The 15,890-nt window shown below is 50.1% G+C and overlaps 1 protein-coding gene across 1 annotated transcript; it reads right to left on the reverse strand.

The window, feature by feature from the left end:
* Positions 1 to 921: 921 nt before the first annotated feature.
* On the reverse strand, positions 922 to 15,108 carry Rims3 (regulating synaptic membrane exocytosis 3). The gene is made up of 6 exons (XM_048349888.1): positions 14,884 to 15,108; positions 10,156 to 10,297; positions 7,193 to 7,305; positions 4,385 to 4,486; positions 3,451 to 3,590; positions 922 to 1,182 (listed from the first exon to the last, which is right to left on the reverse strand). The coding sequence occupies exons 1-6, from the start codon at positions 15,098 to 15,100 to the stop codon at positions 970 to 972; spliced, it is 927 nt and encodes a 308-aa protein (XP_048205845.1). The 5' UTR covers positions 15,101 to 15,108; the 3' UTR covers positions 922 to 969.
* Between the last annotated feature and the right edge of the window lie 782 nt (positions 15,109 to 15,890).

Here is a 15,890-nt window from a genome sequence, read left to right on the forward strand (position 1 = left end):
GCCTGGGGAGCACTGCTTATTTTGGAAGATGGCATCCCCTCTAAGGAAAACCTCCTGGGCCCACCAGGAGGGCTCCTTTGGCATGTTGGAGGACAGGAGACTGGCAACTAGAAGAGAAGTAGGGAATAAATACCAAGGGAACTACCTGGCATTTCCCTCTAGGTATCTTGCCAGCACCCCTGGGAACTACCACCTCCTTCTGCTCACTTGTCAGAAGGAAGTGGTTCCAGCCCCAGGGAACCAACAATATTGAAGCCCTGCCCTTCCTGGGCATCCTGTGCTCCACTGGGGCCCTGGCCAGGGCACTGATGAACATGCCACATGCTGCAGGGGCATTCAGTGAGGAGGGCCGTAGGAGAGGCTAGGGCCAGGAGGAAGTGGGGCTTCCCAGAGGAGCCCAGGTGTAGCCAGCTGCAGTGGATGCTACATTCCTCAAAAACAGCAGCAATGCTGGGAGAGAGGCAAGGATGGAAGAAAGACAAGACAGAAAACTGAGCAGAGACTACCAAGAGGAGGCACAGGCGGGGAATGCACAGGCTCTGTCCCAAGCAGAGGGCCAGACAAGATCAACCAGTGGCCAAGCCCCGCCCCCACTTCTACCCCTGGAGACTCCGGGTATGAGTTGGGTCTACACAACACTCCTTTGGGTTTCTTTTCAACAAGATACAAAGACATAGATTTCAGCCCATGTGGTCACCAGGACTATATCCAGACAAATGAACAGATACAATGTGGCCACACATACAGACACACACAGAGACACACACACACACACACACACACATATATATACACATACACACACACACACAGACCACAGTCTCCACTGCCAGCTGGGACAAGCCCAGTAGCCAACAGGCATGCAGCAGGATGAGGGGCCCAGAAGGACACAGACTATGTACAGGGGGAGGCGGGACCCATAGGCTCCCTTCACACAACACCCCTGGCCTCTCGTCCTGAGTGAGGTCCTTAGGAGCATGAGGGGCTGGTGGCACTCTCCAGGGAGGACTGGGACAGGCGCCTGGTGAGGGATCCAAGGGTGGAGTCAGCCACGGAGGAGGTGGGGAAGAGTTTGTACCAGCCGGTGACTGCAGCACTCAGGTCCAGCTCGTCCAGCATGATCTGGGCCATGCCCATGAAGCACTTGTGGTCCATGCGGCCATAGTCACCCCAGACGATCACCTACCGGTGAGGAGGAAGAGTGAGAAGCTGAGCCACCTCCCCGCTGCAGGACTGGGCTGGAACCTACAAGCTTCATCAAAGCACAGATGCAAAGGAGAGCCAGAACTCAGACTGATCCGGGGCCCTTGAGGCCTGCCTGACTCAGTCCTATGGACTTTGCATGCATTGTCTCAGCAGTATATCCTGCTATGTGGGTTGGGGAGCTGTATAATATTTCTATTCAGGGGAAGCTGCAGCTCTGAACAGCTGGTTAAACCAAAGGCACTGGGTGAATTGTGGCAGCCTGGGTGTGACTGGTTCTAGGACCTCAGAGCATCCCAGTTCATCACTTTCCTCATGATGAAGCAGACTGAGGGCCCAGGGCCTGGGTCCTAGCTGCCCTCTGCTCCTTTACTGTGGGCCTTACCTAAGTTCCTGGCCTTCACTGAACCTCAGAGTTTCCATCTGCAACTGGGGCAGGAGCAACTTAATGAGCTCAGCGATTTTTCCAATTTGTGTTTTTTAGGACATCCAATATGGGGTCCTGGCTTAGAACCCTTTGGTGTCCTGCAGTTCTTTGGTCTGCAACCCCAAGAGCCTTGGTGACAGAACCATCTTGAAGGAACAGCCTTCTGTGATCAAAGGCTTCTGTGTTAAAGACTCAGTCCTCAGTTGTTGCTAATGAGAGGTGATGGAACCTTCAAGATGTAAGGCTAGTGGGAGGGTTTAAATCATGGGGAGTGTGCCCTCTTCATAAGGGATTATAGGACTCAAGTTTCCCTTCCTTCCTTCCTTCCTTCCTTCCTTCCTTCCTTCCTTCCTTCCTTCCTTCCTTCCTTGCTTCCTTCCTTCCTTCCTCCCTCCCTCCCTCCCTCCCTCCCTCCCTCTCTCCCTGTCCCCCTCTCCCTTTCCCTTCCTCCTCCTTCTCTTTTTCCCTCCCTCCTCCCTCCCTGTCTCCTCTCTGCCCTCCTTTCCTCCCTGTCTCCTTCTCTCTGCCCGCCTGCCCTTCCTCCCTCCCTCCTTTCCTGTTGCCTTCTTTCTTGGCTCCCTGGCTGCCATGAGGTGGACAGCTTCCTGCACCTCTCACTTCTGCCATGAAACAACAGAACCAATCGACAGTGGACTGAAACCTCCTAAACAGCCAAAATAACCTTTTTTTTCTTTTCAAGCTGTGTATCTCAGGCATTTGCTTACAAGTTGGTTATAACTTGGAAAGCTGACTAACACACAATCCAACTGAGAAGTTCAGGCAGGCAGCTCTAGCCTCTTATCTGTCACCTACATGGCCTCAGGCAAGGCTACCAGCCACCACCACCACCATTGTTAATGCTTAGTGTGTCCAGTACTGCTAGGCCTTCTATGTCTTCTCTCCACCCAGGCCTAGAATTTGAACCCAAGACAGGATTCACTGACTGTGCTGTAGGCCTACATGAGCTCAGGTTCCATAGAAGGAGCACAATGAGCTTCCTCATTAGAATGCTGTGAAGGACCAAGAACACATGTGCTAATGAGCTTGTCACTGTCAAATAGCTGGGATGAGTCACCTGGGCTTGGGCTCCACTTGGCTGTGCTATTCACTTGCTGAAACCCCAACAAATCACTTCAACTTTCTGAGATCCCATTTACTGGCTTGAAAAATGGGGACAATCACAGGATGACATGAAGTCACTCTGGAGAGCACTTAACCCAAAGCCTGGCTCCCAGCTGAGGTACAATGAATGCTAGCACCAGGTAGGAGGAGAAGGCAGCAGACAAACAGCCCTACTTCTCCCTACTAGTTGAGCAACCTGCAGAGCAACCTCACTTAACTCTTAGGAGAACCTTAGCTTCCAGACAAATCAACTAGGGGTGCCAGGTGCTTGCTGGTGGCTTACACCTGTAATTCTAGCTACTCAGGAGGCTGAGATTTAAGGATTGCAATTTGAAGCCAGCTTGAGCAGAAAAGTCTATAAGACCCTTATCTCCAATTAACTAGCAAAAAGACCAAAGTGGAAGTGTGGTTCAGGTTGTAGAGTACCACCAGCCTTGAGTGAAAAAGCTAAGCAAGTGTGCAAGGCCTTGAGTTCAAGCCCAGTGCCATCCCCCCAAAATTTTAAAAATCAATATTGGGCAAGAATAACCTTACTGAGTGGTAAAAATAAGTGGTAGTATAAATTAATGTACCCGGTACAGTGCTTGACATGAACATAAAAAGTTTTTTTTTTAATTTTAAAGAATGCTTTCTGATCTTTAATGATCTTTAATGACCTTAAAATGATGCTTTTTGGACTACTCGCCTGTGGCCCTTACCTGCAGCACCTTGCCCTGGGGCCCCTCGTCAAAGAGCAGAGCCTGCTGGAACAGAGGATCACAGGTCTTCTTGGCCACCTTGGTCTTCTTCTTGGCCAGGCAGGTCCCATTCTCAAGCAGGTAGGCCTTGATATAGGTGGCTGAGAGGTGAGAGAGAATATGACGGGGAGACTCTAGGAAAGACAGTCATGGTCTGCCCTGTCCCCAATCTCTGGGATCACGGGGCTGAGCATGGTGAATAACATGAGTAGAATGGCTTTCTTCCTCTTCTGCCCTCACCTTGCTCATTGGCCTTCCAGCCAAGGTGCAAATGATTGTCAAGAATACTGACTTAGGCTCACACCGATATTCCTAGTTACTCAGGAGGCTGAAATCTGAAAATCAAGGCCTGAGAATTGCAGTTTGAAGCCAGCCTGGGCAGACAAATCCAAGAGATTCATCTCCAAATCACCAGGAGTGAAAGCATGGCTCCTGTGGTAAAGCACCAGCCATGAGCCAAAAGAAAGCCAATCAAGAGTATGAGACTTGGGGCTGGGAACGTGGCTTAGAGTGTTGCCTAAGAGCATGCATGAAGCCCTGGGTTTGATTCCTCAGCACCGCATAAACAGAAAAAGCCAGAAGTGGTACTATGGCTCAAATGGTAGAGTGCTAGCCTTGAGCAAAAGAAACTCAGGGACAGTGCCCAGGCCCTGATTTCAAGTCCCAGGACTGCCAAAAAATAAAAAAGAAAGAAAGGGGGAAAAAAAGAGTATGAGACTTGGAGTTCAAGTCCCAATACCATCTCTTTCCCTCCCTCTTTCCTCCTCCCCCACTACTCACTTAGACCAGTGTGGAGCTAAGGACATTAGGGACATGCTAGATCAGGAGATCAGGTGTACACCTTTCCCTGTCAGGATTCTATTTTCCAAATCCTTCTCTCAGCTCCTAGCCCTACCTGGGAGGGATTTGGAGCCTGGTTTGGGTGTCAGACCCCGAGCTTCAATTACTTCCACCTCCAGCTGGCCACTCCGGTCCATGATGGCAATGTGCACATCTCCTGCAAAGGAAAAGAGTTAGAGTCCAGCTCGAGCCAGAACCAGCTACTGGACAGAATGCCAGTCTACAGAGGATACTGCAGATCCCTGGGAGGGGCTCAGGGTGGAGCAAGCAGGACTAAGGTGTGCCTAAGACATACTGTGACAGGCCCCTTGGAGTAGGGAGGGGGCAGGACCTTGGGGGACACACTTAGGTTGACACCGATGGCTGTCAGGCTCCCACCTACATCTAGCTGGTTGGGGTTTGTGAGCCACAGCCTCTCATGTCAGGAAGGCTGTGGGCTCTGGCTCTTCATCTGCCTCTGCACAACAGCCTTGAGTCATTCCCCTTAACGTATGTCAGTGCAGAGATGCTGAGCTATGAGCATGCTCAGGATACAAGTCACCACCTGGGAACTGGGTCACTGTAAGCCCTTGCCAATATAGGGAAGGGAAGCTGGCAGCCCTTGGGAGCAGACTGCTGGGCACTCACTAGACTCCCTCCAAAAAGGTTATTCAGTAGGGGTAAACCCTGTGTGTGGAGTCATGTTGTTGATTTCTAGAAACTACTATCTTCGTTCACAATGGATTCACAGAATTTAGAAGTAGGCAGTAGTCACTTGGAATAAGGGATGGGGAATTATAAGCCTGATTTAGAAAAATCAGGTGGGCCAGACTTTGGTATCAGCCTCCCATTTTAGATTCTCTTAGCCAGCATGTAGTTGGTTGGGTTTGCATCCGGGGAAGAACAGGGATTTACCACGTTCAGGAGGCCCCCTGGAATTCAGCTTCCTCCCTCCAGTGATATATAACCTCTTCATGGAAGGGAGGGTCTTGGGAATTAATCTCCTCTCTCACTGCAACATTCCCAATCCAAGAGAACATATGCAAACCTGTCTTTCCAAGTTTAGGACACAAGGGGGCACCCCACACACAAATGTTCTAGATTGTGATGGCGCATTAGCCTTATAGAAGTGGGTGGCTCTACTCACTGCTTCCCAATTCAAAGCTAAGTTGGGGAGGGAGAAAGACTCCCCAGGCCCGTAGGAGCCTGAAAGCAAAAGCTTGGAATTAGGCAAATCCTACTAAAGAGCCAGAAGACCTCACTCTTTGAGGGTCCTCAAAGACCCCCCCCCCCCCCCTTCAGAACAGGTTCCTATGCATGTTCTTCCAAGGAAGACAAAAGAGTGCTGTGGTAGGAGTCCTGACTAGGAACAGAAACCCAAGGGCTACAGCTGACTTTCTCTTTGGCTGTGAAGGTCAAAGGTCAAGCACTGGTAAGGGGCTACATTTGGACATCTGGATCAAACAGTGCTCAGGCCAGAGTGCTGTACAGGAAGGGAGGGAGGAAGCACCTCTGACGAAGCTGGCTTGGCTCCTGGAAAGGACTTTTTTTTTTTTTTTTGCCAGAACTGAGGCTTGAACTCAGGGCCTGAGCACTGTCCCTGGCTTCTTTTTGCTCAAGGCTAGCACTCTGCCACTTGAGCCACAGCACCACTTCTGGCTTTTTCTGTGTATGTGGTGCTGAGGAATTGAACCCAGGGTTTCATGCATGCTAAGCAAGCACTCTACCACTAGGCCACATTCCCAGCCCCTGGAAAGGGCCATTTAAAGCCAATACCTACAGGTTTTAGAGGGGAGGGGCTCTGAGAAGTCTTGGAATGAGCTATATTGTAGCCAAATGGGCCAAGTGTAGGCTTTAGGGAAGTTCTTCCTAGCTGGAAGGAACAGGGAGAGAAAATTATGAAAAGGTTCCCAGGTGTCCAGCACTGTTAGGTGAGCACTCTACCACTAGGCCATATTCCCAGCCCAAAAGCAAGATACCTTAATTTTATTTGTTTTGTTTTTGTTGCCAGTCCTGGGACATGGACTCGGGGCCCGAGCACTGTCCCTGGCTTCTTTTTGCTCAAGGCTAGCACTCTGCCACTTGAGCCACAGCACCACTTCTGGCTTTTATCTGTATATGTGGTGCTGAGGAATCGAACCCAGAGCTTGATGTATACGAGGCAAGCACTCTACCTCTAGGCCATATTCCCAGCCCCCAGCACTGTTAAGAATAACAAGTCTTGGGGCTGGGGATATAGCCTAGCGGCAAGAGTGCCTGCCTCGGATACACGAGGCCCTAGGTTCGATTCCCCAGCACCACATATACAGAAAACGGCCAGAAGCGGCGCTGTGGCTCAAGTGGCAGAGTGCTAGCCTTGAGCGGGAAGAAGCCAGGGACAGTGCTCAGGCCCTGAGTCCAAGGCCCAGGACTGGCAAAAAAAAAAAAAAAAAAAAAAGAATAACAAGTCTTATCCGCCACAGCTCTTAAGGGATATATTAAAATAGTTCATGCAAAGCAACTACAAGAAGCACAATAAACCAGGTACTATTGTACAACTAAAGAAGTTATTATTGTTTCCATTTTATAGATGAGGAAATTCACCTACTTGTCCAACGGTTCAAAGATCCCACAGAATTAATTAATTCACCCCAGCCAAGGCAGTGACTATTCTTCTTTATACAACAGGTGGGGAGGGGGCAGGCAATGAAGAGACACTGTAAAATCCCCGGGGGGGGGGGAAGGTAGGCAACCTGTCTTCTCTGCTCAATGAGGGACCTGTAAACTCTCTGCTAACTCCTCCACCTTGGTATAAAGGCCTAGGGGAAGGCTCCTGCTGGCACCACACTGTGCAGGGTCCCACTGAGCTCACCCGTCTTGCCCACAGCTGCCATACCCCACTCACCCATGGGAGGTGTGGCCAGTGTCTGTCGCCCCACAATTTGAGCTGGTCCCAGCCCATCCAGGAAATCACTGAACTGGCTTTCAGCTCCAAGCCGGGTAGTAGGGAAAATGAACCTGCAGGAAGAGGCAGAGAGGCACAAAGGTTTTGGGTAGCCTTCAACGAGGGAGTAGGGCTAGGGGTTCTGCCACTCCTTCTGTGCCTGAGTTTCTCCTCCATAGAGTATGAGTGCACCACTCAATACTGTATGTTGTTTGACAAATCTACACTTCTGCACAATGAAGAGAAATACTTGGATGTCACTAAAGAGGTTAATATTAAAACTCTCACACTGATAGTACTTAATTCTGAAGCGTAGGGCTTTCTGAAGTATCCCTCAAAAAGCAGGGCTTGCTGGACACCTGTGTCCTCACCAATTTGAAGGCCAAGAGCCAGAGACACAAGCCAGACATTTAAATGCCTGGAGCTACTTCCAAGAACAGAGGTTTGATTTGCCTATACATTTAAGATCCAAGTCAAGAGGATGAGGTGATGCCCAAAACAGCAATTGAGACTAAAATAACAGAGCTACAAGGCTGAGATGAATGGCAAGTGATGGTGGATGTTCTATGGCTGGGGAAGGCGGGGCAGAAATGGTATCAAGAAAAACTAACAGTGATTGAAAGCTGGCCAAGAGCAGGCAGTGGACCAAATGTTCCACGTGCATTATATCATGTGGTGGGAACCATTATGTAGATTCACAGATAATAAAATGGAGGTTCTGAGAGGTAAGGCACTTGCTTTGTCTGCAAACCAGAACACTCAGTGTTATGATGTGGGTTGGGGTAGATGTTGCAGAAAAGGTTCCAGACTACTGGGAAACAACAAATGATAGTTATTATGTTGTTACCCAAGGGAAAGGCTGCTTTCCACATTCTTAGGCCTGAATGTTCTGGGGTATGGTCAGTAAGGAAAGGACAGGTGAGAGAGGGTTGGCTCAAGCTTGCTTGGGGCCCACAATGGGCCTCACAAAGTACTAATATCTCTTGGCTAGAGAGATAAAAGGCTGGCCTGGAAAGAATCCTTTGTTTCAGAGTTTGGGCCTAGAGCCTCCATTGGCCAATGCATGTTTATCAGGTTAGGGGTGGCTCAACCACCACTCCTAGTCCGCAAAAGGTGATTTCAAGGCCCTTGTGTCTGTGGACTGTGACCAGCAGTAGCCTCGTATCACATTCTTAGGCTAGTGGGATTTGAGAAGGTTAAATAAAGAAATGTAGACTCTTAAGGTCACTGAAGTTCAGAGCTTAGTGAGGAGGAGTAGAGATTTAGCTGAATTGAGGTAAGAGTGTCAAATGACTGGGGTGCCAACATTGCCTCCACCACCACTTTATAGCTGTAACTCAGGGGGAATTGCCTCTGTTTCCTCACTTGCAGAGATAATGATGATATCTACATCCATCAGGGCAGTCACAAATGTTAAATGATTACTTCCAGAGTAGGTTATTGTTGTTTGTTTTGGTTTTTTTTTTTCCAGTCCTGGGGCTTGAACTCAGGGCCTGAGCACTGTCCCTGGCTTCTTTTTGCTCAAGGCTAGCACTCTGCCACTTGAGCCACAGCACCACTTCTGGCCGTTTTCTATATATGTGGTGCTGAGGAATCGAACCCAGGGCTTCATGCATGCGAGGTGAATATTCTACCACTAGGCCACATTCCCAGCCCTACTTCCAGAATAGGAATCACTGTTCAGAGATGTCCCATGATGCGCTGCACTAGCTAAGATGTATTAAATGCCAGTGGCTCTTTGCATTCAGGGAAGAAGGTACAGTTAAACCCTGCCATCCTTGGGGTCCCAATGCATGAATTCAACTAATGCAGATGGAAAATGTGACAGAAAAAAAAAGTTGTGTCTGTACTAAACATACACAGACTTTTTTTTTCTGATCACTACCCTAAACAATAGTCTACAATGGCAGGGTAGTAAAAACCTGTAATCCCAGCACCCAGGAAGCTGGGGTAGGAGGATGGAGAGTTTAAGGCTAGCCTCAGCTATATATAACAAGACCCTCCCTGTCTTGACAACAACAACGAATGTTAGTCTATTTCTATTACATTTACAATTGTATCTGGTATTATAAATAACCTAGAGATGATCTGATATATTCAGGAGGATGTGTGCTGGTTAATTCAAATACAAATACTATACTACTTACTATGAGGAACTTCAAAATCCATGGATTTTTGTGGGCGGGGAAATGGGGGTCCTGGAACCAATCCAGGACTCTTGGTGGTTACCAAGAGTAGTCTCAGTACTGAGAGATATAATTACTGAATACTAAATAATGAAGCCACAAAATCATCAGATTGGAGATTAGAGGGTCCTAATCAAACAGAAGGAGAGAATCTTAGCCATAAAACTATAGTTTCACTGATTTAGAGCAGATCTGGGAGAATATTTAACCTAGTGACTCTGATGTAAGATGAGACTTCAACATCACAACTCACTGTCAACCTATGTATGAAAAACTGAGATGCAAGTTCACAAAGTATGTCCTCCTTACCACGCAGGATCCACCTGAGCCTTTGGTTTCTTTTACTGAGGCTAGTTTTAACTTACTACAGCAAGGTCACCTCTGGCCTCCAAGTCACCACCAACGGTTTATAAAAACACAGATCTAGTTCCAGGCTCCTTCCAGCAAAAGCTCCACTCATCTCAGCCATGACGATTGTTTTAGACTTAGGAAGATTTTTTCCTTTTCCCCCCCTTTTCCCTTGGAGCAGGACAGCTTGAGGAGTGGGGTGGGATGGGGGGTAGGGAGCAATAATCAGACCTAGAACCTAGATACCAGGCATCTAGAGGCAGGGACGAGGAAGCAGAGGCACAGAGGAGCCTAGACATTTGGGCTCAAAGCTCCCCAGGTGGGACTGCCCGCCTTGCCGGCCGTGCCCGCGGGCTGCAGGCCCCCCCCCCCCCGGGGGTGCGCACGCACGTGCCATCCGAGCTGTTGCTGTTGGTGCTCCCGTCCGTGGACTCCCGGCTGCCCTGGCGCGTGACACGGCTCCGCATCTCCACGGCGATGCCCGTCTCCGTGCTCCGCCGGATGTTGCTTCGCAGCTTCTTGGTGGCCCCTTCTGGGACCCCACACACACACACCCCAAGAAGAGAGAGGGAACAAGGTCAGACCACGGGCTGTGATTTCTGGAGAGTGTTGCCAGTCACCCTCTGGGAAGGCGCTGGCGGTGGGCGAGGTGGGCGGGGCGTTGCTGAGCCCCCTTGTCCCCGCCCCCCCCCCCCCAAGCTGGTCTGCAGTGTGACATCCTGCCGGCCCCAGGCAGCCACACACACACAAAGCAGACCAGAAAGAATGCCCGCCACAGATCTAGAAGGAAGTTGAGAGCCTGAGCTGGGGCTGGTAGCTCACACCTGCAATCCTAGCTACTGGAGAGGCCCGGATCTGAAGATGAAGGTTTGAAGCTAGCCTAGGCAGGAAAGTCCACAAGACTCTTATCTCCAATTAACCACCAAAACCAGCCAAAAGTGGGAGCTGTGGCTCAAGTGGTAGAGTGCGAGCCTTGAGCACAAAATCTCAGAAACAGCACTGAGTTCAAGCCCTAGGGCAGGCACCAGAGGAAAAATAAGAATGAAGTTGGGAGTGGGGGAGGGCCATGCCCCACCCCCACCCCCCATAGGCTCCCTGAAGACTTTCAGCCCTTGCTTCACACTCGTTCCTCCCATTCTCTTTTGGAAGATCTTTTATCTGGGATTGCCAGATTTTCAGTCCCCTTTCCAGGTCTCCTCAGGGACACTACACTCCAATCACACAACCCACGCCTCTGACACCTCCCAGGCCCCAGAAAACCCCACAAAGCCTGGCTACTCAAACACAGTCGCCTCCTTGAGGTGGGTCTGAATGGATAGAGAGGCAGGAGTGGTGAGTTGCAGAGGCCCTCAGAGAGGTGAGATTGGAGAGGGACTGCCAGCCTGACCTGAATTGACTTTGTCTTTGGGAGAAAGGTCTACAAAAGAGCCCCAGAGATAAAGCACTATGAGCTACACACACACACACACACACACACACACACACACACACACACACACACACACCTCCCTCAGTGTCTCTGTGCCCCCTGTTCAGGGTCCCCAGCCCCCTCTTCAGCCTAGCAGGGAACAGAGGGCACTTTCCCTCTCTGAGCAGCACCAGCCTGCTTGGGTTTCCATAGCAACCTCCTTAGCATTGCAGCATGGTCCCTCTAGATGCCCTTCCTCCTGAGCGGGAGGGGTAGGGGGACAGGGAATGAATTAGGGGTTTGCAGGGACTTCCCTTGCTGAAGCTTTCCTGTTGGAGGAACTTGATGGGGAAGTGGGGCTCAGACAGGAACTGAGCCATCTGCTGTCTCTGGTTAGAGGCTCAAGCAAATTAGGAGTGGAGTTGCCTTACAGGAATGATGAGAAGCCTGGGCCAAGGCAGGCAGCACAGCCCTGAACACCAGTTACCTTGGTGATCCTCTCTCCTACTCACAACCAATGGTGGGTTGGGGAAGGGATGTTCAAGACCCCAGTCTGGGGAAAGAAGGACTTTGTTCCTCTTGATTTGTCCTACTTATCTTGTAGAAAGTCCCTACTGGGGTGGAGGGAAAGCTGAGTATCTCAGTGGATGGGAGGCAGGGAAGGGGAGATGATAAGAGAGGCCTATCTTCTGTAACCTCAGCTCTACTTCAGGGCTATTGGAGTAACTAGCATAGCCATGAATCAATGAGGTCATCAATAAGTCTATCTCATGCACATACAGGGTCATGTTATCTCATGTCTACTTATTTCACATGGATGGTGCATTATCGAATACGAGTGCCACCATTTACATACAGGAAATTAAAAAAAATCTCACATACAAGATCATGTGTATGGGTATGCAAAGTCCCACAATCATAAATAGTGCTACCAGGCCTTCATCACGTGCACAATGTGCTCTGTCGAATCGTCAAGTCATATATTCAAATTCAACTTGTCGGCTTAGTCACACAGCCATGCAAACTCACACATGGTGTGGGGTGACCCACCACACACATACACACAGAGGGCTGGGGAAAATGATGGCTGTGCTTGGCTTCTGCCACATCCCCTTTACCTCAGTTAGGAAACAGATGGCTGTGGGGGCTGCAAGACACTCCTCCCTCCCCCTCATCTTCACCTCCTCAACACACACTCTTTTAGAGCTTGGGGAAGCTCTGACCTATTTGGGAGTGAAATTGCCTTCTTAGATAAGACTGCCCAACTCAATGTGAGCCCTTGAGCGGGGGACTGGGAATCCTGAAATATTACAGATACTTCTCTAGTCCTTTCAGCATTTCTCAGATAGGGATCATGAGGTCCTAGTCCCAAAAGAACTGAGACTAGACGCCAGGTCCTCAGACTCTCAGTCTGCTGACCAGCTACTTCTTTTGTTCCTTTCCAATGCCCCATCTATTTGAGATGTGACTCAGCAGAGATAAAATTCATTCTTCAGGGTGAGGGGAAAGGTCTTAGAAATTTAGAGAAATAATTCCTCTACTGGCTTCCTACCTGACCAGTCGCAACCCTTGTTGATCTCAAGAATAACTTCCTGTAGCTTCTGTCTAGAGAACCAGGCCAAGTTGCTTGCAATAATTCTGTGGCCCCTGGAGACAAACCAAGCAACCATCTCATCTATCCTTTCACATACAAGGCAAGGGCAGCCAAAGCCCGCAACAGCATATTCCCTATAATGTCTTCCAAAATGGTCCTGGGTCCTGAGATCCAGGACCCAGACAATGCTATGGAGAGAAGGGCTGCTATCCTTGGTACTGAAAAAACAAGCTCCTAATTTAGACAGAGGCTACTGAAAAGAGAAGCTCCTAATTTAAACAGGGGCTAGGTCAACCTAAGGATGTCCCTTAGGCTCCCAGGTCAAAATCCACCTGTTCTGGGCTTCTTTCCCATCAGTGATTCCAGTGCCAATGATTGCCCTATACGGCCCTGTAGTGCCTGACTGTGCTACCCAGAACAGAGCTCTAAGCTGGGATGCTAGTGCACCTGAGACTAGGGATGGGGGACAAGTGTGGATGGGAGAGGGTTTGCCACACAGATGTGCAGTCAGGAAGCTCACTTTTCTTCTGGCTCTACTGTGTGACTGCAAGGAACAATAACAGCATCAACACTTTGCTTAATGTCTCCCATGTATCAAGCATGAAGCTGGGTACTTTTGCAGAGACTCTCATTTGATCCCTGGGACAGCTCTGCACAATATATGTGTTGTCCTCCTACAAACAAAAGGGAGGCTTGGAACCATGAAACAAATTGCCAGTAAATGACAGAGTGTGGCTTTGAGGGCCAGTCTGAGGTCCTTCTCCAGAAAGCACCTTATTCTCAGGCTCTGGATGCCTCAAGACAAATGAGTACACGCAGGCTGACCCCAAGGGCCCTTCCTGTTCTGACATTCAGTGATTAGATGATTCACAGGGACCTGCAGTTAGCAGGACATCTGGGCAATTCCCCTGGCCCCAGGCCTTGGGCCTTCAGCCATGCCCTTACATACCACAGAGACAAGCGATCCAAAAGCCCTAACATCACTCATCTCCTCCCCAGGCAAAAGGTCTTCCTGGTGTCTGCTCCACCCTAGCCTGCTGTCTGTGAAGCTGAGGCAGACTGCTGCAGCGTCTCCTGGTGACTCAGTCCCTGCTGTGGCCTCGGAAGACTCTCTCCCAGTCACGTGGGGGGCACAAGAGCCTTGGAGTCTGAAGCTGGATTGCTCAGCTTGGTCTCCCAGGGCCAGAACCCTGGAGTCCAACACTTCTAGAAACTCCTATTGTTTGAGGGGGAGGGGGTGCTGGAATGGGGGTTTGGATTCAGAGCCTATGTGCTGTCCCTTAGCTTTATTTTATTTCATTTTTTTTTTGCTCAAGGCTAGCATTCTATCACCTGAGCCACAGCTCTACTTCCTGCTCTTTGGTGGTTAATTGGAGACAAGAGTCTCGTGAACTTTCCTGCCCAAGCTGTCTTTGAATCTCGATCCTCAGATCTCAGCCTCCTCCGTAGCTAGGATTACTGGTGTGAGCCACCAATGCCTGGCACCATAACCTCCTATTCTTACTTTCCTGACTCTAATTCCATCTCTTGGTCTTATCCCAATCTAAGTCTTGGATCTCCCTATCTCCACCTCCCTGGCTCCCTTGTCCCAGGCCTCCCCTGCCCACCTGGAGGCACTAACCTTTAGCTCTTCCCTATTGGGCCCTTCCCCATGCAGAAAGCGCATGGCCGAGTGGCTGCTGGAAGAGACTGCACATGTGTCTGTGAAGGGCTTTATAAGAATCTATTTTAAGACCTGCAGAAGCCCCCACTCCCCACCCCAGTGGGAGCCTCTACAGGCATCCCCACCCTTCGCACCCCCAAGCAGCCACCTATTTGAAGGTTTCTTAGGGAAGTTGTTACAAAATAAGCAGGAAGAGATTTTAAAACAAAGCCAGCTGGTATCTGGGCTGATGCCACAGTGAGGGGGTCTGGGTGGGGAGGGCTGGCTCCTCTGTGATGTGGAGTCCATCTATGTCTGTGCATGACAAGGTAGGGCTACCTGAGGATTCCAGGATCAGCACATGCACTGGCCATTGAGCAGTGCCAGTCCTGGGAAAGGTGGGGAGTACTTCCACTCATTCTGTCCCCGGGGACTCGGCAGGTCTCACCCCTCCGTCGTGTCCGCGCCTCTTACCAGGCTGGGGAAGCTGCAGTGTACTCTTGCTCCACTGGGTCAGTCCCACAATGGCCACCATCTTGGCGCCCAGGCTGCTGCGCCTCTTCTTGGCTGTGGTGGTCCCTGTCCCTGCTCCAGCTTGCTGGGATGCGCAGATCTCACCGCTGATGCTGGAGCTCCGCACCACGTTCCTGGCGGCCACAGCCGAGGCTGGACCAGGCTCCCCGTTAAACATGGTCCCCGGGGCAGCAGAGCCTCAGGCAACCCTGAAGGTGAGTGGAGAGTGGAAGACAAAGGGATTCTGCATCAGACTCCAGCAACTCCGACACCACTGCTGCCCCACCCCTTCCCAGCGGTGTGACTTAGGGCAAGTCACTTGGCCTCTCTGAGACTGGAAGGATAAAATGGACAAATAAATCTCAAGGATGGGATGTGCAGAGGGTCTGATTCAATAAACAGGGCTATTTACCATTGACACACCTGCTGGAAGCACTGGGTTTGATCTCCAGCTTAGCAGGGGCAAAACAAAGACCAACACACACACACACACACACACACACACAGACACACACACACACACACACCAATAATTCAAAGCAAAATAGGGCTCTTTTTGTTTCCTTCACATAGATGTAAAAACCCCAAAGATGACCTGGTTTGGGGGTAAAGAAGACCAGCTCGGTGAACTCTGATGGCCTGGCTTGAATTCCCAAAAGCCTTTGCCCACTAGTAGGATAGCCTGTGAGCCCACATATGGAATCTTAGTAGCCACCTCAATAACATGATAAGTAAAAGCCCTTACCTTCTAGGGATGCTGCAAGGATTAAATTAGATATGCATGTAAAATGCCAAGCACAATGTCAAGCCATAGAAGATTCAGTGTGTATTAGGGATGATTACTCTCATTGCAAATAATAAGAACAGAAAAGCAAGCAGGCTCCAATCAGGGCAGACTGTGGAGGGGAAGGCGCCCTCCTCTGGGAACAGGCCGGTCCAGAGACGTCTACAGCAGCAGGAACCCATCA

This window comes from Perognathus longimembris, chromosome 7 (genome assembly GCF_023159225.1).
Source record: "Perognathus longimembris pacificus isolate PPM17 chromosome 7, ASM2315922v1, whole genome shotgun sequence".
Taxonomy (NCBI): domain Eukaryota; kingdom Metazoa; phylum Chordata; class Mammalia; order Rodentia; family Heteromyidae; genus Perognathus; species Perognathus longimembris.

Bases quoted from the DNA above. Each gene is read 5' to 3' on its own strand.
- Rims3 (XM_048349888.1), bottom strand. From the start codon at position 15,100: ATGTTTAACGGGGAGCCTGGTCCAGCCTCGGCTGTGGCCGCCAGGAAC. The intron at 7,306-10,155 runs GTGCGTGCGCAC...CTCTTCCTGCAG, and splicing joins AGCAACAGCTCGGATGGCAC to GTTCATTTTCCCTACTACCC. The intron at 1,183-3,450 runs GTAAGGGCCACA...CCTCACCGGTAG, and splicing joins CCCAGGGCAAGGTGCTGCAG to GTGATCGTCTGGGGTGACTA.